Below are 22,291 nucleotides of genomic sequence, written 5' to 3'. Positions count from 1 at the left end.
CTATAGAAGTACAATGGTTAATTTTATGTGTCAACTTGAATGGGCCATGGGGGACCCAGACATTTGGAAAAACATTATTTTGGGTATTTCCATAAAGGAGTTTTTGGATCAGGTGATCCAAAATTTAAATTGATAAGGCTTTAAAATTTAAATTGATAAGGCTGAATAAAGCAGATTGTTCTCCCTAATGTGGGTGGGCCTCATGCAATCAGTTGAAGGCCTGAATAGAACTGGAGGCTGACTCTCCCCCAAATAAGAGGAAATTCTTCCTGTTTGGCTGCCTTGAGCTGGGACATCAGATATTTCCTGCCTTCAGGTTCAAACTGAAACATTGACTTCATGGGTCTCAAGCCTGCCAGCTTTTGGCCTGGGACCACAGCTTCAGCTCTCCATCACACCCAATCCTGCCTCTCAAGCTGGCCAATGGCAGCCTCCATGATCATATGAGCCAATTTTTCATAATAAATCAATCTTTCTCTCTCTTCCTCTCTCTCTCTCTCTCGATATATATATATGTATTTCAAACTGTAAAATCAAAATAAAATTATATATAATACATAATTATATCATATAAATATAATATATAATATAAATATATTATACAATATATAGCATATAATATAATTATATATTAATAGAGCATAATATATAATATTGATATATAAAGTATAATTATGTAATATAAATATAATATGATATATAACATATATAATAATATACATAAATATATAAGATATATAAAATATATAGTCTGACACCCAGGCCTGTGTCCCCCCATTCCCCCATGGACTTCTGAGAAGTGAGACGTCTCATTTTGGAAGAATAAGAGAGATGAGAAAAGGAGAAATCATGTCCTTCAACACTGACAGATGAATTATTTAATCAGAAGCAAGAAACTGTGTAGAAAGTGAGACACCAAGGCCATTTCTCACTCCTCAGGCACACAAAGAAGAGAATGGCAATGCTTTTCAGACCATGACGAAGAATTGTGGTGTCTTATTGTGATTATTTTCCCAAATCAATGGGCGCTGGCTAATTAATACTTCAACAGAAAATTTTGCTCCAGGAACTCTTAACACTTTTAAAGTAAAACAAAGAAAAAAGAATTTTTTTTTAACATCTTTATTGGAGTATAATTGCTTTACAATGTTGTGTTAGTTTCTGCTGTATAACAAAGTGAGTCAGCTATACATATACATATATCCCCATATCTCCTCCCTCTTGCATCTCCCTCCCACCCTCCCTATCCCACCCCCCTAGGCGATCACGAAGCACCGAGCTGATCTCCCTGTGCTATGCGGCTGCTTCCCACTAGCTATCTATTTTACATTTGGTAGTATATATAAGTCCATGCCACTCTCTCACTTCGTCCCAGCTTACCCTTCCCCCTCCCCGTGTCCTCAAGTCCATTCTCTATGTCTGTGTCTTTATTCCTGTCCTGCCTCTAGGTTCTTCATAACCTTTTTTTTTTTTTTTTTTTTTTAGATTCCATATATGTGTTAGCATGTGGTATTTGTTTTTCTCTTTCTGACTTACTTCACTCTGTATGACAGACTCTAGGTCCATCCACCTCACTACAAATAACTCAATTTCGTTTCTTTTTATGGCTGAGTAATATTCCATTGTATATATGTGCCACATCAAGAAACAAGAATTTAATGTTCCTCCATGCTCTACTTTGACTTGATGGAAAAGGTAGCAGGGAGTATGACAGCTTCTGTGTTTCCACAATGGGAAGAAGTAGGAAGTAGTAGTATTACTGTGGTCTTCTTATTCAATGTTCACAGAGGACTGAAGATCACCTAAAAGATAAACACCCAGCTTCTTCCCAATGAGTTTACCGTTTCAAGGTCTAGAGCTGGGGGGCAAAGGAGAGGAAGGAAGTAGAGACCACATACACACGCACACACAAACACACGCACATTTGCTCCGGCTTTTCTCAAAGCGGGGGCATTGTTCCTGGGACTCCAGATACTTGTCTGAGGCTGCTGCTAAATTGGCGACAGATTAGCCCCTAATCCCAGAGCCTGGCTCTGACGGAAGTCTCACCCCTCATCCAGGAAGTCGCTGCAATGCCAGGTATCAGTAAGAGGGAAGCGACCTATTAGAGGCATTTACATGCACTTGCCTGAGTCCCTGTTTCCAGTTCTTTGGGGTGTATACCTAGGAGTATACTGGGTTATACGGTAATTCTGTTGAACTTTTTTTGAGGAAGCCATCCTCAGAATATTTGGAGCCAATTGTGAACTGAATCTAACTAAAGCTCAAACGAAGCCCAGACCCAGCTCAGCTACAGAGTAGATGACTGACACAGCCACTTCACTGCTGGCCCAACAGAAGAAGGGGCATATCCTTTACCGGACAGCATGATGATTTACTTCTGGTATTATTTTTGGTGGTTTTTTGTGTTGTTGTTGTTGTTCTTTTGTTTTTTGGGGGAGGTGGGCGGGCCGCGCCACGCAGCCTATGGGATCTTAGTTCCCTGACCAGGGATCGAACCCATGCCCTCAGCAGTGAAAGCGTGGAGTCCTAACCACTGGACCGCCAGGGAATTCCCTCGGTGTTGTTTTTGCAGCTGTACTGAGATATGATTTACATACCTTAAAATTCACCCATTGTAAGTGTACAATTCAATAATCTTTATGCTGATAGGGTTGTGCAATCCTCATTACCAACCAGTTTTAGAATATTTTCCTCAATCCCCCAAAATTCCTGCGAGCTCATTAGCAGTCCAAGCCACTCCCAGCCCCAGGCAACCACAAGTCTGCTTTCCGTCTATGCTTTCCTTTTCTAAGCATTTCATATATATGGAGTCATAGTATAGGTAGATCATAGTTTAGGTAGTCTTTGGATCTGCTGTCCCAAGAGTGTATATTTTTCTACCAGTAGCTCAGATATGCATAAATATGTTACATATCTTTACTTTCTGTCCACCCAGCCCTTGCCCTGTAGGAGTGTAGGGAAATCCACTCTTGAGCATCACTGAGGCCTTGAGTGGAGGCTCTCCTTCGCTGGGGTCATGGAAAAATCCAGGAGGGCTTTTGGCATCCACTGGAGTTCGGACCATTTATTCTTCAGCCCGTTAAGTTGATCAGCCCATTGATTCTGGTATCCTCACCATCTACCATAAAGCTTCTTCTAAGGAGAGGGCAGGTTGCTCTGTTATTTCCAATGACAAGCCAGCATTCCAGAATCTGCAGAAGCTGTGTGGCCAAGTCCCCAAGGTCCAATAGACGTCTCATATAGCTGTGTCACTTCAAGAGCTGGCCATGTGTCCTGGTGCTGCAGGGGCTGAGGCTTGAGTCCTTGATGCTCAGGAGACCACCAACCTCCACCCCCCTCCCACTCCCCCAAATGCTGTGAAAGCCCCCCACCCCACCTGGGTTCTCTGCTCTCTCTCTCCAGGACACCTGGGGTAGGTGATGATTGGGCTTTCTCAAGAGACAGGAAGAAAGGTTGGTCTTCCAAGAATCTTGCAAATACCCTTGTGATAGGAAACACAAAGGGATTAGCTGTATTCTCCAAACAAAGGGGGTGGGTAGGGAGGGGCACAGAAAGCATGAACCAAATGAGTATCTCACTAAATAGCCTACCACACTGCTTTGCATTCACCTACCGCAAAACCACATCAGTGAACAGCGGAAAGCATGTCATAATTTCAGTTTTCTTAGCTGCACTTAGATTCTATCTACTCATGGAAGTGTGAGAGAGGAAGAAGGCACCCCGCTGGACTATTCAGGCTAAGAAACAGAGTTGGTTCTTTTTTTTTATTTTATTTTTTAAATTTATTTATTTTGGGCTGCGTTGGGTCTTCGTTGCAGTGCGCAGTCTTCTCCTTGTGGTGGCTTCTCTTGTTGCGGAGCACAGGCTGGCCTGCGGGCTTCAGTAGTTGTGGCTTGAGGGCTCTAGAGCACGGGCTCGGTAGTCGTGGCGCACTGGCTTATGGGATCTTCCTGGACCAGGGCTTGAACCTGTGTCCCCTGAATTGGCAGGCGGACTCTTAACCACTGTGCCACCAGGGAAGTCCCCAGAGTTGGTTCTAACACTAGCAGTAAGAATAGCAACTAACATTGTGCATCAGGCATTGTTCTGAGTGTTTTACATGTATTATCCCTTAATCATCACAGTGACCTTAGGCAGTAAGCTCTGTATATCCAAATCCTTTACTTAAAGCCTTTGGTGTGAGCTCTATTTCAGAACTCAGAATTTTTTGGATTTCAGGAAGGTAATAAGGTGCATGTAATTTACATAATATAACTCTCCAAGAGGGTCTGAAACAGATCTCATACAATCTAATTAAGGTGGCTTCAGTGAAACAAATAATCATATTAAGTGATGTAAATAAATAATGTAAATAACTTTGCATCAGTTTGGGTCTGGTTCTGCCATCAAATGAACTGAGAAAGGCTTTGGATTCTCAGACCTTTGGAATTTTGGACCTGTATTAGAGGCCCCATTTTACAGATAAAGAGAATGAGGCACATCAAGATTAGGTAACTTGTCCAAGGTCACACAGCTAAGAAGTGGTGGGAGTGCTCAACGTTTCAGGAGCAAGTGGGTCTGGAGAAAACGACCTTGCCCACTTTCTCTACTAGAAACTCACCCACCCTCAACCTTCTCACTCCACAGCTGCTGGCAGCCTTGTGTATGACGCCTCCCCCCACCCGTAACTATCCCACCCCATCCCATCCCCTCCCTGCTCCGAGCTTCCCTAATACTCATTTACTCTCTCCTTTAACATGGTTTAAAATACCGGAAGTGAGCCCGTAGAGTTGACTCGCCCCAGGCACCCCTAACAAGCCCAGGAGGGACCCTCCAGAATTGGGTCTGGGGCAGGTACTGACTTGCTAGCCCTCTTTGCCTTGAGCAGGGGGTTAATCTCTGGGTAGTGTTAAGAGTCGGGCAGGAAGAGCCGGCCTGGAGCAGGCGGTCTAAATAGAGGAGTTGAATCCTTCAGGATACCAGGAGAGGGCGCGTCCCCCTTTTCCTATGTCGATTAGGTTTTTTTTTTTTTTTTCGTTTTCGTCTAACCTGCGAGCCGTTTGGGTGAGCAACAACGTGCTTGGTATCCCGCTGACTTGAGCAGCGTCAGCCTCTTCATTCGTAAATCAAGTTTCTTCCCACTTGTGACGCGTCCTTCTTAGTCTTCAGCACAAACCTGCCCCCAGGCCCTCTCTCCCTCACCTCCTGGGACCCCGCCCTAATTTGTTTTATCTTACACGAGGGGCCTGTTACCCGGAGCACCGGCCGCACCGGCTTCGCTGAGACCTTGACCTCGCGATCAGACGCCTTGTGTGTCTCGTGTCTGCGTCCTTGCTTATCCCTCTTCGCGGTGCTTAGGATGCAAACTAGGGCGGCTCTCCCTCCTTCCTTGTCTTGTTTCCTCACTTTTCACGCTGTCTAGTTTGGAGGCAACCACCCTCCTCCGGTCCAGTAGATCAATACTTCTGCCTTCCAGGTACAGTCCAGATCGATCTAGTAATCCCACCTGCCTGGAGCACCTGAAACCTACGAGTGTCAACGGCTGGCCTGTTCCCCGGGAACAAGAGCCCCAGAAGCATCCGGCAGGCTTTGTGTTTTTAGTTAAAGGTCTATTTCAAGGGCAAAATCGGGTGGAAAGCCGTGCGTGCTCAATTAACTCTATCTAAATGTAAGGCCTTTAACAGAGATTGAGGTCTCGTCCCAAGGATGCCTGGGACCGTCGCCCTCTTTCGGTGGGGCGCAGCGGCCCCCGTGGCTCTGGACTTCTACAGGCACCCCCTGCGGCTAAGACCGACACCTCACACTCCATTTAACTAACAGTGTGTTTTAATTAACGCCGTCCGTCAGGGCAGTCACACTGGCACCTTGGCGCAACCCGCATTAACCCGCGTCCGGGCCTGGACCCTGGGAGCGCTGCGGGGCTCGCTGGGAGGCTGTGGGCTGGCCCACGAGACACGCAGGGCGGAGAGTGGGGGCGGGGCCTGCGGGGGGCGCAGCCGGCCGAGGGGCGGGGCGTTGGGGCGGGGCCTGCGGCGGGCGGGGCCCGGGAAATTCCCGGGCGGAGGTGAGGAGGCTGGCGCGACTGTCAGCTGAGCAGCGCTGGGTGGGGTCGCGAGGCCGCGCGTCTGCCAGAGGCTCCCCAGCCCCCGCCGCCCCCGCCCCCGGCCGGTCCCCTGGTCGGCGTCTGCATCCGGGTCCAGAGCCCTCTCCCAGCGGCAACGATGCCGAGGAGGCAGTGACCCCGAGGGAGGCCGGAGCCCGGGCGCCGGGTGAGCTGGGGCAGGGGTCGGGCAGGGCCTCCCTCTCCGCCCTGGAAGCGGTTCCCGTAGCCGCCTTCCCTGCGACCCGGAGCCAGTAGGGACGTGGGTGGCGAGGGTGGGGTGTCCCCTCGGGTGGGACGGCTGCGCTCGCTGGGAGGGTTTCCGGGCCCTGGCGATCCTGACCTGGTGCGGAAGGGCAGCGGGGGCGTCCAGCCCAAAGCGCCCCTTCCCCCTTTTTTACCCTCCAGGCTGGCCGCAGGTGCCTTCCTCTGTAGGTCATGAAGGTGGTCTGAGGGCGACATCCTTCCGCAGGTTGGGAATGATTGTACAGCCAGTTCCTCATTATAAGGGAAGGGGTTAAGGACACACCTTTGGAAGACGTACAAACTACTCTAGCTTTACGAGATGGCCCAGGACACTAAAGAACAGGTGACCGCTCTCTAAGGTGGCAGGATTACTGAACAGCTGAAAGGAATCTTCATAAACCGTTGTGTCTGGGAGGGCATGTGTGTATGTATGTGTTTGTGTGTGTTTATAGATAATAAACACATAGAGAATATGAATACGTGATGAGGCCGAGAACCCCAAAGGGATTGTTTCTATCGTGTAAGCTGCAAGCAGTGAGCATCGCTAAGAGAAAATGTAACCCAGGTTCCGTCTAGCCTCCTTCCTCCACCAGGAAGACTGCTGTATGGAAATTACATGCCACAGCACTGCTTAAGGATGAAACGGAAAACCGAAACTTAAAACATCAAAAGCCTGGGATCTGGTTAAGCAAACGCACTATTAACAGAAGAGCCCCTCACCCTTGCTCTTTGCTGGCAGGAGAGAAGAGCTAGGCGGCCTGGCCACCCCGCCCAGGATGTGCCCAGTCTGGAGTGGGCTGGGGAGGTCCGGTAGCAGAGGCCGGTCCAGGGACTGCCCCGTAATGCCCTGGGCAAGACAAGTCGAAATGTAGCCTGTAGAGAGGACAGTAATTAGAGTCTTCCGGGTGATTGGCCAGTTCTTCTACGGGGCCAATTTTAGTTGTTCTTTATGTATTGTGTACAACATTATAAAAGTAGTATTTTTTTTTTTGGTAACTGACCTCAAGTTGCATATTATGTGATGGGCTCCAACTAAACTCTCCGAAAAAACAAAAACAAACGTTATTCTTGAAAGGAACTGGTCACTGTTTTACCCTCCCATGGAATCCCCACCCTTAGGTAGGGGCACATGGGTATCCTCTCCTCCAAGCCTCACTTTTCCTGAATTTTATAGAGACTTGACTGTGTGATATGTTCTTTGGAATCTATGGAATAGTAAATCCAAAGGAAAAGGAAGAAATTAAACTCCGTGTTTTGAAAATAAAATCTGTTTCACTGAGAAAGAAAAAAATTATATTGAAAGTTCTCGTTTTCACTTTGGCCTATGTATGTGGGTTGAGTAATGGAATATGTGTTATGAAATGACATCCAGATACCTTTGTAGTGATAGTTTAAAAGTGGTACTAATTTTCAAAATAAGTTGAGTTCAAGAATCTGGAAATGATTGCCACTGAACTGTAGAAAAACTCGTAATACTAGTATGTCGGGTTTGTGTTTTACAAGTGTATGACTTTACCTCTTATACTATAGCTTCATTTCATTTCAACAGACATTTTCCGAGAGCCTGCTCTCAGTGTGCCCGTCTGTAGGAAGAGTAAAATAGAGACCTTGACTTAGGTTTGATGGGAAGATTGACGGGCATGGTATGATCACAGTACTTTACATAAAAGGACCAAGGGGGTGGAACACACAAAGCGCTGTTGCGTGCTCAGAGGAAAGAACAGGTCATTTTACACAGGACGTCTGTTCGAGCTGGACATTGAAGTGTCCAGTGGGGGTTTGCCAGGGTAAAAGCAGATCCGGGCATCTCGGGGAAGGGTAGAAAAGCAAAAGAAGGCCAAGAACTGTGAGCTCTTTAATGTGCCTCAGGCATGAGTGGCATTGGTGACAGGAGATGATACTGCTGGGTAAGTGGGGGCCAGACTCTGAAAGGCCATGTTTGTCTTGCTTGGGAGCTGGAGCTCTGTCTGTATGGGAAGGGTTTAAGCAGGGGGATGCCCTGGTATTACGAAAGAAACCATGGAGGTAGTGGGGCTGCAATGGAAGGAGATGAGTCCAACCATGGAGGAAGCTATGCAAATTCATTCAGCAAGTATTTGTTGAACCCCCATATATGTCGGGTAACGTTCTAGGTGCTAGGGACACGGCAGTGGACAAAACAGACGAAAGTCCTGTACTCTGTGGGCCAGACAAGACAAGAAGGGCCTGACCTAAGCTGGTGGGGATTGAGAGGAGGTGGGAGTGACAGGACTCGGTGACCCATTAGACTTGGGGGAAGAGCAAATAGGAAGAATCAAGCATAACTCTCAGGTTCCTGCCTTGGGTGATGAGGCTATTTCCATTTTCTGTATGTTTGCAGTTACAAAAGTCAGAGTACCATTTCTGGCATAAAAGGTAAGTCTTCTTTTACCCCCTTAATAGGATATGTACTTTGAGTTCTTTTTCCAGGATGGTGATGAGTTTAGTTGATGCAATCTTGGAATGTTACTCAATCCCCTTGAAAACCCAAACCAGAATTTGCCAATAGCCAGCAATTGTCTCTGATCAGGAAATAGGTTTTCACTGTTTAAAACTCATTTATCCATGTGGGTATTGAACCTGTGAATACTTAATCAGCAGGTTCGGAGAATCAGCCACACCAGGGTAAGGACCTGGGTTTATTCTGTATTATTCTTGATGGTCCAACGACCAGTGGAGAGAAGTCAGTGTAAGGCAGATTTCTCTTGGATACAAAACGGCTTTCTGGCATTCAGAGCCATCCTGGAATAGAATGGGCAGTTGCCTGCTAAGGTCATGTGCTCATTTTTTCTGTCATTGAAGTCATTCGAGCCTGGTCTATATGACCATCTGCCATGGAAACCGGACAGGATGTTCCTGCATTGAATAAGTTGAGCTGGGTCATTTTTAAGGCCAACTCAGGAACAAGATTTAAGCTCATGCCTACGAAGTCAAGTCACTGCTATAATTACTTGACCTCTGGAATTAAGAACAATAATTATAATCAGGAATTTGAATAGCAGATCCAGGAATAAAATCTAGGAGATTTTGCTTTTGATCTTCCACCTTCCAGGTGGTTCCTATTTTTCCTCATTGGTGAAATGTGGACAAATCCTCTGCTAAATTAATTCACCCTTCTGTAGGGTGAATTTTTACTTTTCTGTAAAAAAAAAAAAAAAAAAAACACCTTTGCTTAGAAATGATGCATTTCTGATCATTGGTTGGATTTTTATGAGAAATTCTGTTATTAGACAGAACCTTGGAGTAAATGGCTTAGTTCCTTAGTCCATAACCTTTGAGGATGTGTGCAAGGATTTATAATACATCTCTGCATTTTCTCAATTGAAAATATTTCAAGGTGATGCTAAACATTTAGAGAATTCAGCTTTCTCTAACTGGCATTCTACCAGTAGACATCTCATATACGCACTGTACTGTGATAGCTTGTAATGACGCCCCCAAATATTCTAAAATCATAAAATGCACTGAGTCACCAAAAATCAATTAAATTGCTTTTAGTAAAATTTTGTTTATAAGTATTTATGTGCTTATGTTTGGCATTTATGTTAACTTTTTATATACTATGACATTGGAATTACCAAATAGTTTTCCTAACAATGCTGTGTAGCGAAGAGTTCCCTATAATCGGGACGGGCATATGTATTAGTGAGAGAGGGCAGCATGGCCATGAGGGTGCCGGGGTGTACGTGTCGGACAGTGCGGGTTGGACTGTGGTCTTGCTAGAAGCTTAATACTTTTCATAGGGCTTTTGAGCTGAAAGCAGCTATAGTGATCATCATTAGCTAGGCAAGTCAGTAAATCATCACAGAGGTCAGATGAGTTCTCAAGGTCACGTGTCTGGTTAGTGGCACCCGGTTTATTTTTCTACTGTCTCCCTCAGCATAACCCTGTTGTTGTTTTTTTCTCTCATGTCCTTATAAAATCTGGGCAACCAGAAAGTTGATAAGTAGAATCGGTTTTAACTGTTATGGTTGTGCCTCAAGTCTTGGTGGAGATGTAACGGAAAGTCAAGGAGGAAAAATATTGGAAGGAACAGTCTCTCTTTTCTCCCCTCCCCCTTCCCTTCCCTCCCCTCCCCTCTCCTCCCCCTTCCCCTACTGTTCCCTCCCTCTGCTTTAGATACTTTAAAAACAAATCTGTTCAATGGAATATTACTCAGCCATAAAAAGAAACAAAATGGGGGTATTTGTAGTGAGGTGGATGGAGCTAGAGTCTGTCATACAGAGTGAAGTAAGTCAGAAAGAGAAAAACAAATACAGTATGCTAACACATATATAGGAATCTAAGGGAAAAAAAAAGGTCATGAAGAACCTAGTGGCAAGATGGGAATAAAGACACAGACCTACTAGAGAATGGACTTGAGGATATGGGGAGGGGGAAGGGTAAGATGTGACAAAGAGAGAGTGGCATGGACATATATACACTACCAAACGTAAAACAGATAGCTAGTGGGAAGCAACTGCATAGCACAGGGAGATCAGCTCTGTGCTTTGTGACCACCTAGAGGGGTGGGATAGGGAGGGCGGGAGGGAGGGAGATGCAAGAGGGAAGAGATATGGGAACATATGTATATGTATAACTGATCACTTTGTTATAAAGCAGAAACTAACACACCATTGTAAAGCAATTATACTCCAATAAAGATGTTAAAATTTAAAATAAAAAAATAAAAACAAAATAAAAACAAATCTGTTAAATGTCTCCAAAGTATAGTCTAATCCTTGAATACCTGAGGAAATTTAATATTGACAAGTGAATGGCACACTTTACAAGGATTTTATCTTTGTCAATTACTTAGAATTTTAGTATTCTTTGCAAAATAGATAGGAGCACTGTTATTTAGTAAAAACCCATTTTTATGAAATTTTAGCGCCAACATAGTACTATGCAAAAATGAGTTTTATGGAAAGTCAGAAACTGGCTTTATCCAAATTATTTTATGCAAAATAATCCAAATTATTTTATTGGGGAAAACAAAAGCAGTCTATTCTGGTCACTTAATGCTAAGAGATAGCACACTTTAGCAGTGTACCTCTTTCTAAACGAATCAGGATATGTAAAACAAAGATGCTTTCAAAAGGCTCAAAATGCTTTATCCGTGTTTTTCACTTCATAGAATTGCCATCCTCCTTAAAGAATTCCATGAGGATGCCTTTCCTGTGCCAGCTGCTCTAGAGGAATCACGCAGGCCACAGTGCTGGGGGCCGGCTGTCCCCTCAGTAGCAGCACTGTCTCTGATTTCCTACAGGTCCTTTACTTTATTTATTTATTTATTTAACATCTTTATTGGAGTATAATTGCTTTACAATGGTGTGTTAGCTTCTGCTGTGTAACAAAGTGAGTCAGCTGTACATATACATATATCCCCATATCTCCTCCCTCTTGCATCTCCCTCCCTCCCTACCTATCCCACCCCTCTAGGTGGTCACAAAGCACCGAGCTGATCTCCCTGTGCTGTGCGGCTGCTTCCCACTAGCTATTTTACATTTGGTAGTATTTATAAGTCCATGCCGCTCTCTCACTTCGTCCCAGCTTACCTTACAGGTCCTTTAGACCAAAAGCAGGTCACCAGGCTCTCAGTTCCAGGAGACCTCCAGAGAGCCTAGGGATTGCCTCCTGCCAGAGTGGGAAAGAAGCACTGCTCTGCACCCCAAGGGTTTGGTGCATTAATATACGGGCACTAATACACGGTAGTTTCCCCAGCTTCTGCCCTAACATGCACAGGGACTTAACAACAAAAACCGTAACTGAAGCTTCCCTTGCAGCCTCTTAGAGAGATAGTCATTTGTACTCTGCCCTCCTGTCGGCAGTGGCAGGTTCTGTCAGCACACGTGGGAACTTCTTACAGGGACGAGGTTCTTTGGACGCAGTGAAAATTTGATAGTAACTTGTTTGTAAGCAATTCATTGACTGTTATTGCTAAGAAGTAAGAAGAAAAAATCCTTCCGGCAGCCTTGGTTATTTCTTTAAGATTTCTGGCAGTGTGCGATGGATCGGTGAAGTGGAATCTGAACTCTGGGTGAGGTGAATGGGCCCGCCTTCCATGTTTATCTATAGAGCACACCCAGAGGTTATACAGCGATAGATCAGAGAGCACTTCTCTCTCCTCAGCTTCCAGTGACTGATGCAGTAACTCTGCAATTCCTCATGAAAAGGTATATCATCATCTTTGTGAAATGTGAAAAGGAAAATGTTTGCCCACAGCATTTGATTTCTGTGTCTGCCCAGGTGGTAGGCCATACAGAAGTACAGTTGGGATACACCCGTCTATCTTATTTATGGCCACACTGACCCCTTGACAAATAAAGTGGTATGCTTAAAATATTCTCAGAATATGCAACAACTAAGCAAGATTTTTTTAGTCTTTTAGAATGCTTTGCAAAAGTATCGACTATGGAAGCCTAAGTATTCAGTGCTACCTTCACTGTATGACAGGGCTGGGTTTTGGAATCATCCTTAATGCTCGGTTGTGCCCTTCACTGAGTGACCTTGGATGAGCTATAAAGCCTCTGTGAACTCAGCTCCGTCACCAGGAAAATAGCTGTCTAGTAGAGTTTTAGTGAGAATTGGAAACTGACAGTCTGGTGCGGTGATCAAGGCCATAGTAAGCATCCGAAATACGTTAGTTCTCCCTTTCCTCTCAGCCAAATATGCAAGAAGTAAAATATGGAGATTTTATAACAATCAATTATTGAGATATAATTCAGATACCATACAATTCACCCAAAATAGGAAGATTTGAGCTTAAAGATTTTTCTGGGGAAAAATCCATTTAATAATACTTTGCCCACATCTACAGATGTATATATGGAAAGCCTCTTGAACTCCCCACGTTAGCATTCCTGATCATCATGATATCATGCCCGTCTCTCCCTCCTCCATCCCCCAACTCCTCACTGTACCCCTTTATACACCCTTATACACAGACATACACATACAAACTGAAGCTAGGATGCACCTTTTTTGTTTAAAAAGGGAGAATCAAGATTGTTCAAAATATAATGGGAGAGAAGGCACCTTGTAGAATACGTATTAGCACTTGCACAGGGGCTTGTGGGCCCCGTGAGGACGGCGTGCAGAGGGGAACAGTTATATTTTCGGTTTGTGACTTTTCCGTAGGAAGTGCTGCCATGTCCCACCAGCCAGTTAGCTGCCTGACTGAAAAGGGGGACAGCCCCAACAAAACCACAGGAAATGGACCCCCCAATCTGGCTCACCCGAACCTGGACACGTTCACCCCACATGAGCTGCTGCAGCAGATGAGAGAGCTTCTAATTGAGAACCATCAGCTGAAAGGTAAGCGACACCTGGGCCTTCGGGAATGCCATCCTTTGATAATAGCTTGTAGGTGAGTCCCTTTCTCTGCGCCTGGTTTCCTGGGGGAAGAAAGAGCACAGAATTAACTTTGAGTGAGGCTAAAGCTGTTTCCATTGTTTACTTTTGGATACAGGTAAAAATAAACAGTATGCATCTCCGGGAAATGGCATAATGACACTCAGCCCATTTAAAAGGAAAAAGAAAAAACGGCTGCTATGATTACAGAGTTAGTCCTAAATATTACCTTAAAAGAAAGCATTCTAATATCTCCAGCCATGGTTTTTGGCGGAACCAGTGTTCGAATCCAGGAGTGATGGACCTCAGTCTATGTAGTTATTAATAGGCATTTTGTTATAATAAATCAATAAAATCAATTTTATTTTCTTGAGACTCTTGAGGACTAGAGATGACATTAGACCCTGCTAGTCCTGTCTGGAAGCGGAAACCACTCACTCCTCTTGCTTCACAGTCTTTCTGGCTGACCCTGGGGCCCAGGCCAAGCCTGGCATCTTGAGATTCAGAGCTACGTGGTGAGGTGGTCCACAGGCGGGTTCCATTCCTGACCCCAAGTCCAGTCCCCTGGTGTGACACTCTCCCTCTGCACCCATGCAGAAGCCATGAAGCTGAACAATCAAGCTATGAAAGGGCGATTTGAGGAGCTTTCAGCCTGGACAGAAAAGCAGAAGGAAGAACGCCTTTTTTTTGAGACCCAGCGCAAAGAAGCCAAAGAGCGCCTAACGGCGCTGAGTCTTGAAAATGAAAAACTGAAGCAAGAAGTCGGAAAACTAAAAGGGAAAACTGAAAGGTCATTCGAGGTGAGCAGACTGTTCATATTTGTAGTGCAGTCTTACTTGACCAGACTTCTAGACCAAAACCTTTCACGGTTCAGGCTAGATGGGTGCTTTGCATTATCTTGAAAGAAGCGTGCTTGATGAGAAGATTGGTTACAATTTTAAGGGTCATGTATAATCTCTGGTGAAGGAAAGAAATGGGTAAAGCTTTGACCATATTGATTATAGTCAAAAGAGTGTTATGGTTATAAGTCAATATTTTGTATTCATTATAGATGGTACGGAAGGACCTCTGCCTAGAACCATCCAAGTGTTCGTCGTTAGTTTATGTCTTTGATATAGAATTACACTTTAACAATCTATCACTCAGAATTTTCACTTATTGACCTTGTCCTTTCTCTCCGTCTAAAATAGATTCCTCGCTTTATGTTTTACATTTACTTTTGAAAACTGCTTTGACAAATGTCATGTGATATGAGGCTGTAGGGTTGCCACATTTCCACTGACCCAAAGAACCCAAGAAGTGTGCTCACACCTGAGAACGGGTATCAAAGATGTGAGTGAAAAAGCAAATCAGAGCACATTTGAAGCCTCTGCCCATATTCTAAGGCTCACTGGGTATTATTTGTTTAGATGGACATCTGCAGTTCATTTTCTTCCAAACCTAGAACTTAACAGCTTCAGGGAGGATGGAGCACTGGGTTAATTCTTGGATATCAGTGATTTTCTTTCTTTTTTTTTTCAGTTGATTTACAATATTGTGTTAGTTCAGGTATGCAGCAAAGTGATTCAGTTATATAAATTTTTTTCAGTTTACTTTCCATTATAGGTTATTACAAGATACATAGTATAGTTCCATGTGCTAAACAGTAAATCCTTGTTGCTTATCTATTTTATGTACAGAGTTTGTATCTGTTCCCTTATTTTTTTTCTTTTCCATTACGGTTTATTGCAGGAAGTAGTTTGTATCTGTCAGTTCCATACTCCTTATTTATCCCTCCCCTCATCAGTGATTTTTCTTGAGAGTTTACCTTGAACTTTGTTGAGGTCTAATTTCTTAAATAGGTAAAGAATACAAACAAAGAAATGAAATGGAAAGAAAATAAGGAAAAGAGAAATATGGAATAATCTAAAGAATGAAAAGTTGTTTAGAAAAATATCATAGTTTATATCAATGATCTTACTCATCAACTCCTGCTCATGGGACAATGAAAACATTCAGCTTTAATAAATTTGTATTTGTATTGGAAATGTTTCATTGTTGATAAGATTTATCATGTCTGATGCTTCAGTTTGTCTTACAGTTCAAAGAGCATTAAGTCACTTCTTTGGGAGAAACCTCTCATTGTCTAAATATTTTTGAGGTAGAATACTCTGAAGAAATGATCACTGGGATACATGGGTAATTTTCTACTTGCTGGAAGAAAATATCTCACTTTGTTTTCCTCCCTTGGCTTTGGGGATGTGGGCTGACAGTTGGCTTCAGCCTGCGGGGGCCCATCACTTTGAAGCCAAAAAGGAAGCTTCCAGAAGCAGTTTGTCTGCCTGAGATAGTCTGCCTGTAGGTTTTCCAAAAAGGTCCCAGTATTGGAAGAAGTTGAGAGCCGAAGCTGGAGCTCTGGACAGCTTCTTTCAGTGCAGAGGCTCAGCTGAAGCAAACTACAAGCAGGACTCAGAAATGAGTCCTTGGGACAAAGTGACATTTAGGACTCTTAAAAACCCTTGGTCATCAGCTGTATCCCCCCAAACTGTACCTCCCAGGCCCACCCCTTGCCCCCCTGCCTCTTCTGTAATGTTTGTCTCCTGGACCACTTGTGTTGTTGTTGTTGTTTTTTGGGGGTTTTAAAAAATTTTTTTTAATTTATTTATTTAATTTATTTATTTTTGGCTGCATTGGGTCTTTGTTGCTGTGTGCAGGCTTTCTCTAGTTGCGGCAAGCGGGGGCAGTGCAACGGGCTTCTCATTGCAGTGGCTTCTCTTGTTGCAGAGCACGGGCTCTAGGCACGCGGGCTCAGTAGTTGTGGCTCGCGGGCTCAGTAGTTGTGGCTCACGGGCTCAGTAGTAGTGGCTCGTGGGCTCTAGAGCGCAGGCTCAGTAGTTGTGGCTTGCGGGCTCTAGAGCGCAGGCTCAGTAGTTGTGGCTCGCGGGCTCTAGAGCGCAGGCTCAGTAGTTGTGGCTCGCGGGCTCTAGAGCGCAGGCTCAGTAGTTGTGGCACACAGGCTTAGTTGCTCCGCGGCATGTGGGATCTTCCCGGACCAGGGCTTGAACCCGTGTCCCCTGCATTGGCAGGCGGATCCTTAACCACTGCGCCACCAGGGAAGCCCAGTTGTTTTTTAATTTAGGCCCTCATCTTCCTGATTTACTAAAGCTCTCAAGGCCTCAGATGTTCCTCACTCACGCTGGCCCATCTTTGCTGCTGCTTCTGCAGGATGTGCCCCTCCTCCGCACCCACCCACCCCCACAAGCCATCAGGGCCTCTCCTGTGGTCTGTGTCACACAAGGGAAGGGAGCAGGGAATGTCCTTTGGAAACCTGCCTCTGATCTTTAGGGTGAGGCCGAGGCATTACTGGTTCTGTCCACTTTCACTGAATTATACATCATAATGATCTCTAAAGAGTACTTTTTAACTTTTAACTACAGATGGCCAGGCAAAGGTCATTAGATAGACTATTGTTTTTGGATTATAAAATGGCATATCAGCCTGGGCACATTTTCAGGACAATACAAGCACAGAAAAAGACGGAGAAATTGTTGTGTCACGAAGGCTAATCAATGCTAAGTGCTCAGAACTGATGAAAGACATAACAAATAATGGAGTTGGGCTGGAGATCCAGAGAATAAGCCCTGGAAGTTTAGTCTGGGAAGATGATGGACAGAGCCTTAACAGTGAAATGAAGAGAAATTTAAAGTGTCACCTCACAAGGTGTTTTATAGCCAAATAAGCAGATCCATCATTTCCCCAGGATAATTAAGAGATCCTCACAGTTGCAAAAAAGAAAATTAACCTGACATCTGGGATTCTAGAGTCATGGCCTTATATCCCTGGTCCTCAGACCCTTGTTTAAAACTCTACTTCCTTCCTTAAAAGTCTGTTCTACACAGTGTCCTCAGGGAGGGCAAGAGGGTGGACGTGAAAATCCCTCACAGAGCATAGTCTTGCCCTTCCCTGCCTGCTTCCTAGTACCAGGCTAGGCAGTACATTTTCTTTTATGTTTTCATGCCTTTAAATATACATTTCTTTGGTCTGAGTCATTACCAGGAGAGACTGCACAGGCTTCGAACCTTTCCTTACAGACCTAACCCTTCAGTTTTACAATGAGTTGCTTTTTTCTAACGCCTGTGGGAGTTTCCTAGCAAGAGAATGGTCCAAATGAAGGCAGAGCATGATTCCACTGGTGTGAGGGGCACTTCAATGCTGCCAATTACTACCAAGCCCTCTCTTCTTTTTTTTTTTTTTTAATTAATTAATTTATTTTTGGCTGTGTTGGGTCTTCGTTTCTGTGCGAGGGCTTTCTCCAGTTGCGGCAAGCGGGGGCCACTCTTCATCGCGGTGCGCGGGCCTCTCATTATCGCGGCCTCTCTTGTTGCGGAGCACAGGCTCCAGACGCGCAGGCTCAGTAGTTGTAGCTCATGGGCCTAGTTGCTCCGCGGCATGTGGGATCTTCCCGGACCGGGGCACGAACCCATGTCCCCTGCATTGGCAGGTGGATTCCTAACCACTGCGCCACCAGGGAAGCCCAAGCCCTCTCTTCTTAATACTTCATGAACTAGCTGGTGTATGGTCCGTGCACAAGCCTTTCTGATAATTTTTTGGTTTTACTATAAGCCTTTGGGCCTGTTTACCATTCCTTAGGAGATCTGTCATAGGGGGTGTGTGTGTGTGTGTGTGTGTGAATTTTCTGTGTGTTGCAGTCCTCTGATAATCTCAAGTGTATGTGTTTCTGGTGGCGCCATGTCCATAAGAGCAGCGAGGGAAGAAATCAGAGGGGCTAAGGTCACGGCTGGAAGAGACCACAGAGACCACGTGGTACCACGTCTTTCTTTCTGAGCCGAGAAAACTGAAGCCAAGACAGTGAGTGAATCTGCTCAGGGTGACACATGCTCTGATTAGCAGAGCGTCGACTAGAATCTGCTCTCCCTTCTCCCAAGTAAGAACACCACATGTCAACAGGCTCTTTCTCTTATGACTTTGTCATATGTAGTAACTGCAACAGGATGAACACAGCAAGTACTCAGGGAGATATTAATGTTTATTATTAATGTTTATAGAGGCCGAAATTTAATTTTTCCACCCTTGGTACCAGCCTCTGAATTTTCAGTTTTCTTATTTCTCACCAGACTTATTTTTAGCAACCTTAAAACACGAGCATAGAGTACTGTAGCAACCAGACTACATACCTGGGAGAATTGTGGACCTTTCGTTGTGTTCTGCCATTACTATGACATTATGCCCTTGGTGCTTTGGCTTCTGAGTAGACATGACAAGAATGGGGAGGGTAGGGGTGGGTATGCGTTTGTAGGGGGAAAAAAAAAGGCAAGAGCTTGAGTTGTGGCAGTTCTTTGTGGAATTTTGGACTAGAATTTACAAGTCTACCATTGCCAAAGTCTGGTTGGTTATTTTCATGGCATCAGATCATTTCAGCATGCTGAGGAAGCCTTTCTTGTCATGAGGTTATTTTAACTTCCAATTATTCGCATATGATAAAATAATGTAAGCTTTTCCATTTTTATTGGCATGTCAAAATAAATTGCCACGGATAAGCTAGAATATCCTACTGTAAAGCAGAGCTGTCCTGCCAATGGGCATGGAGGCACTCGAGTTTGATGGCCAAGTCCCTAGTGTGATTCATTAATTCACTTTGCTCCTCATCCCCAAGGTCCCCAAGGCAGAAGCAGACCAGGAAGTGGAACAGCTGAAGACCCAGGTGGCACGCCTTCAAGCTGAAAAGGTCGATCTGCTGGGCATCATTTCTGAATTGCAACTCAAGCTGAACTCAGATGGCTGCGAAGACTCCTTTGTTGAAATCAGGATGGCTGTAAGTGTGTTGGTTTTGGTTTTGCTTTAAGCAAGTTACAAAACCTCACCTGGACAGTTGCTACAAATACCACCATTTCCTTTCAACACGAGGAAGCCAGATAGTGGGGAAACTTCAGCGTAGTCAACGTAAATGTATAACATAATGCTTGTGGCTATCATAGCTGAAATGGAAATTACTGATTACCTTTTATGACCAAAGAGATAGTCCCTTTTTTTCCAGTATGTCCTGACAAATTTATGTGACTGACCTAAAAAGAAAAAAGAAAAAAAAGGCGTAAACTTTTTCAGCCCAGGTCTCAAAGCTGTGTTCAGCATTTCACTTAGGTAAGGGGAGCTATGATCAGATGCAGTAAAATCAAAAGGCTTTAAAACACTTACTAATAACAGAACCCTCTTTTCAAACAAAGTCTTACGAGGAACGTTGGTATATTAAACTAAGAAGTGGAGAAAAGAAAGAGCAGAGCGGCTCTGGTTGTACCCTCAGGGAATACCCTGGCTTGTCCCTCCCCTCTAACAGCAGCTGCTAGGGAACCCCCGAGAACAGGGTTTGAAGCCAGGGTGATCTAACTGGCATTTATGTCCAGCTGGCATGCAGGCAGTCCTGCTAAAGAGCACAGAAGGTAAGTGAAGCCCAGAGGGACCTCTCCTTCTCTGCTACTAGAAAAAAACTGCATACAGGGTGAGGGAGACAAGCACAGGAGGAGAAAATCCTCCCTCATACACACAGTCATTCCAGCTTTGTCAGAGTACATGTCTGATACAGGCAGAGAGGTTACCTGTGTCTCTGAAAGAGAAAACTCGACTTTGTAGGTAAGTGGGAGTGGGGCAGGGTGAGGGGCACCTTACGAAAAGCTTTACTAATGGATGTGTCTGAAATGGTCGAGTGTGACTTCCTTTACCTTCTCATTTGTTTGCTGTGCACAAGGTGAACAGAGTTGCAAAATGGCTCTTAATAACCCTACCACCCACGCCCCTCATAAATTTTACATGAATAGGGGCTGAAGTCAAGCGAAGTAAAATACTAATCAGGAAGTACACTAATGTCAGAGTACTCTTTCTGCAAATGAGCAAAGATTATGAAAACACAGCGTTGATCAAAGAGCGTTAACCTTCTGCAGATAACTGATAAAATTCAGGAAGCCCAAGGAGCATATCAGAAGTTTCCAAATGAGGCTTCTTTCTTCAGGATGAATGGTTAGCGTAATATTCTCCCTCACTGATAAGTGACAGTTATTTCTAGTGTCAACATGTTTTTCTTGCCTTACTTCTGTGAACAGAAAAACACTGCCCAAGATTTAGGAACAGTGTGCACACACAGAATTATCTAGAACCATCTCTGTATTTTTGGAAGATCTTTCTGCTAGCTCATTGGAACAGAAATGTCTTTCAAGGGACTTCCCTGGTGGTCCAGTGGTTAAGAATCTGCCTTCCGATGCCGGGGATGCGGGTTCAATTCCTGGTCAGGGACCTAAGATCCCACATGCTGCAGGGCAATGAAGCCCACGTGCCACAACTAGAGAGAAGCCCGCACGCTGCAATGAAAGATCCCGCATGCCGCAACTAAGACCCGACGCAGCCAAATAAATAAATAAATATTTTTAAAAAAACAAAAACAAAAACGTCTTTCAAATCATTTAAGTGGTCTTAGTCTTCTTGTTCCCTAAGTGGCCTGAGATGCATACAGATTTCTAATAGGAGCCAACCTATGCTTTGTGAGCCTTGCCCACAGAAAACAGCCTTCTTTTCAACGTGGCTTCAACAAGTTCTAACATTTTGCATGTTAAAGGACTGTGTGGGAAAGGTATGTGGAAGTGTCACTAGCTCTGTGTGACCTTAACCTGGTGGGGCAGAAGGGAACTGCCAAGGAGAAAGAGAAGATAAGCTTTCCTGAGTGGGCGGTCAGGTTGACTGTGCTGAATGAGAGGAGCCCGACCTGCTCGACCTTCTCGTCTTCGCCTGGATGTTTATAATCCTGACAGCGAGTGCAGGTTGAGGGAAGGGCAAATTTCCATTACATCTGAGTGACCGAATTTAAACATCTCACATTTCCACGTTTGATAGGTTCCTTGGGTTGTGTGTCATCCAAATTCCTGCTCTTTTGCCTTTTTCTCTTTTGATAAGGAATTTGTCTTGCAGACGTACTAGGTTAAATCCCTTTCATTTCTGCTTTTACAGGAGGGAGAAGCAGATGTGGCAACGAAAGAAATCAAGCCAAGTCCTGGGCCCACAAGAACTGATTCCACTGACACGTATGTGAAGACAGACTAGGGCTTTCGGACAGACACTCTGGGCAGTCTTGTCACTTTCAGCTCTCCCCTGGGAGGCCAAACATGGTGGGCTGAAAAAGCCACTTATTAATTTATACCGGGACCTTTCAAGAATGTTCCATTTGAATTGCTATTTAATGTTGCAGCCCAAACTGGTGGAGAAGAAAAACTATGTCTGGTGCCTTTGTCGGCGAACTAACCCCTCACCACTCTGTGTAGAGGTGTTTCATCTCCATCAGATGGGCAGTGAAAACAAGCTGCTTCTCAATTAAGAGACCCGTGTTTCCTAATTTGTGTACCAGTGCAGTCTGATCCGGACCAGGCTGCCCAGCTGATAAGGGGGATGTTTCCATTTCGTCTTCCCTGTTCATTCCCGAGTACAAGCCAAGGTGACTAATTCAGGATAATCTTCCATAGCAATGGCTGTTGTTGCTCTGAGTGACGGTGGCTGCTTTTTGAAAGTGCCCAGATATCTTACCTGGGGAATTGCAAGTAGACTTGTGACAAGCAGATATTAGGAAGCCGACATCTT

General features: G+C 44.7%; 1 protein-coding gene and 1 long non-coding RNA gene across 4 annotated transcripts in view; one reads left to right on the top strand and one right to left on the bottom strand.

Moving 5' to 3' along the window:
* Positions 1–6,044: 6,044 nt before the first annotated feature.
* Positions 6,045–22,291, top strand: part of OPTN (optineurin) — a 43,209-nt gene continuing 26,962 nt past the window's right edge. Inside the window, exons 1-5 of one of the 3 annotated variants that reach the window (XM_057543846.1) lie at positions 6,045–6,251; positions 13,466–13,642; positions 14,276–14,478; positions 19,332–19,490; positions 21,668–21,741. In XM_057543846.1, coding sequence (XP_057399829.1) covers positions 13,477–13,642; positions 14,276–14,478; positions 19,332–19,490; positions 21,668–21,741 — 602 coding nt within the window. In that variant the 5' untranslated portion in view covers positions 6,045–6,251; positions 13,466–13,476. Of the gene's footprint in view, positions 6,252–8,128; positions 8,236–13,465; positions 13,643–14,275; positions 14,479–19,331; positions 19,491–21,667; positions 21,742–22,291 lie in introns of those variants that run through there. The other 2 variants (XM_007189902.3, XM_007189901.3) reach the window with 2 other exon arrangements.
* LOC130707660 (uncharacterized) overlaps positions 13,627–22,291 on the bottom strand; it is a 47,474-nt gene continuing 38,809 nt past the window's right edge. The window contains exons 2-3 of the long non-coding RNA XR_009007664.1: positions 19,677–19,740; positions 13,627–13,722 (exon numbers count right to left, since the gene is read on the bottom strand). This is a non-coding gene — a long non-coding RNA (uncharacterized LOC130707660). The remainder of the gene's footprint in view (positions 13,723–19,676; positions 19,741–22,291) is intronic.

This window comes from Balaenoptera acutorostrata, chromosome 3, assembly GCF_949987535.1.
Source record: "Balaenoptera acutorostrata chromosome 3, mBalAcu1.1, whole genome shotgun sequence".
NCBI classification, from domain to species: domain Eukaryota; kingdom Metazoa; phylum Chordata; class Mammalia; order Artiodactyla; family Balaenopteridae; genus Balaenoptera; species Balaenoptera acutorostrata.
The sequence above is the reverse complement of the archived record's forward strand: the minus strand, read 5'-3'. Positions and strand labels throughout refer to the sequence as shown.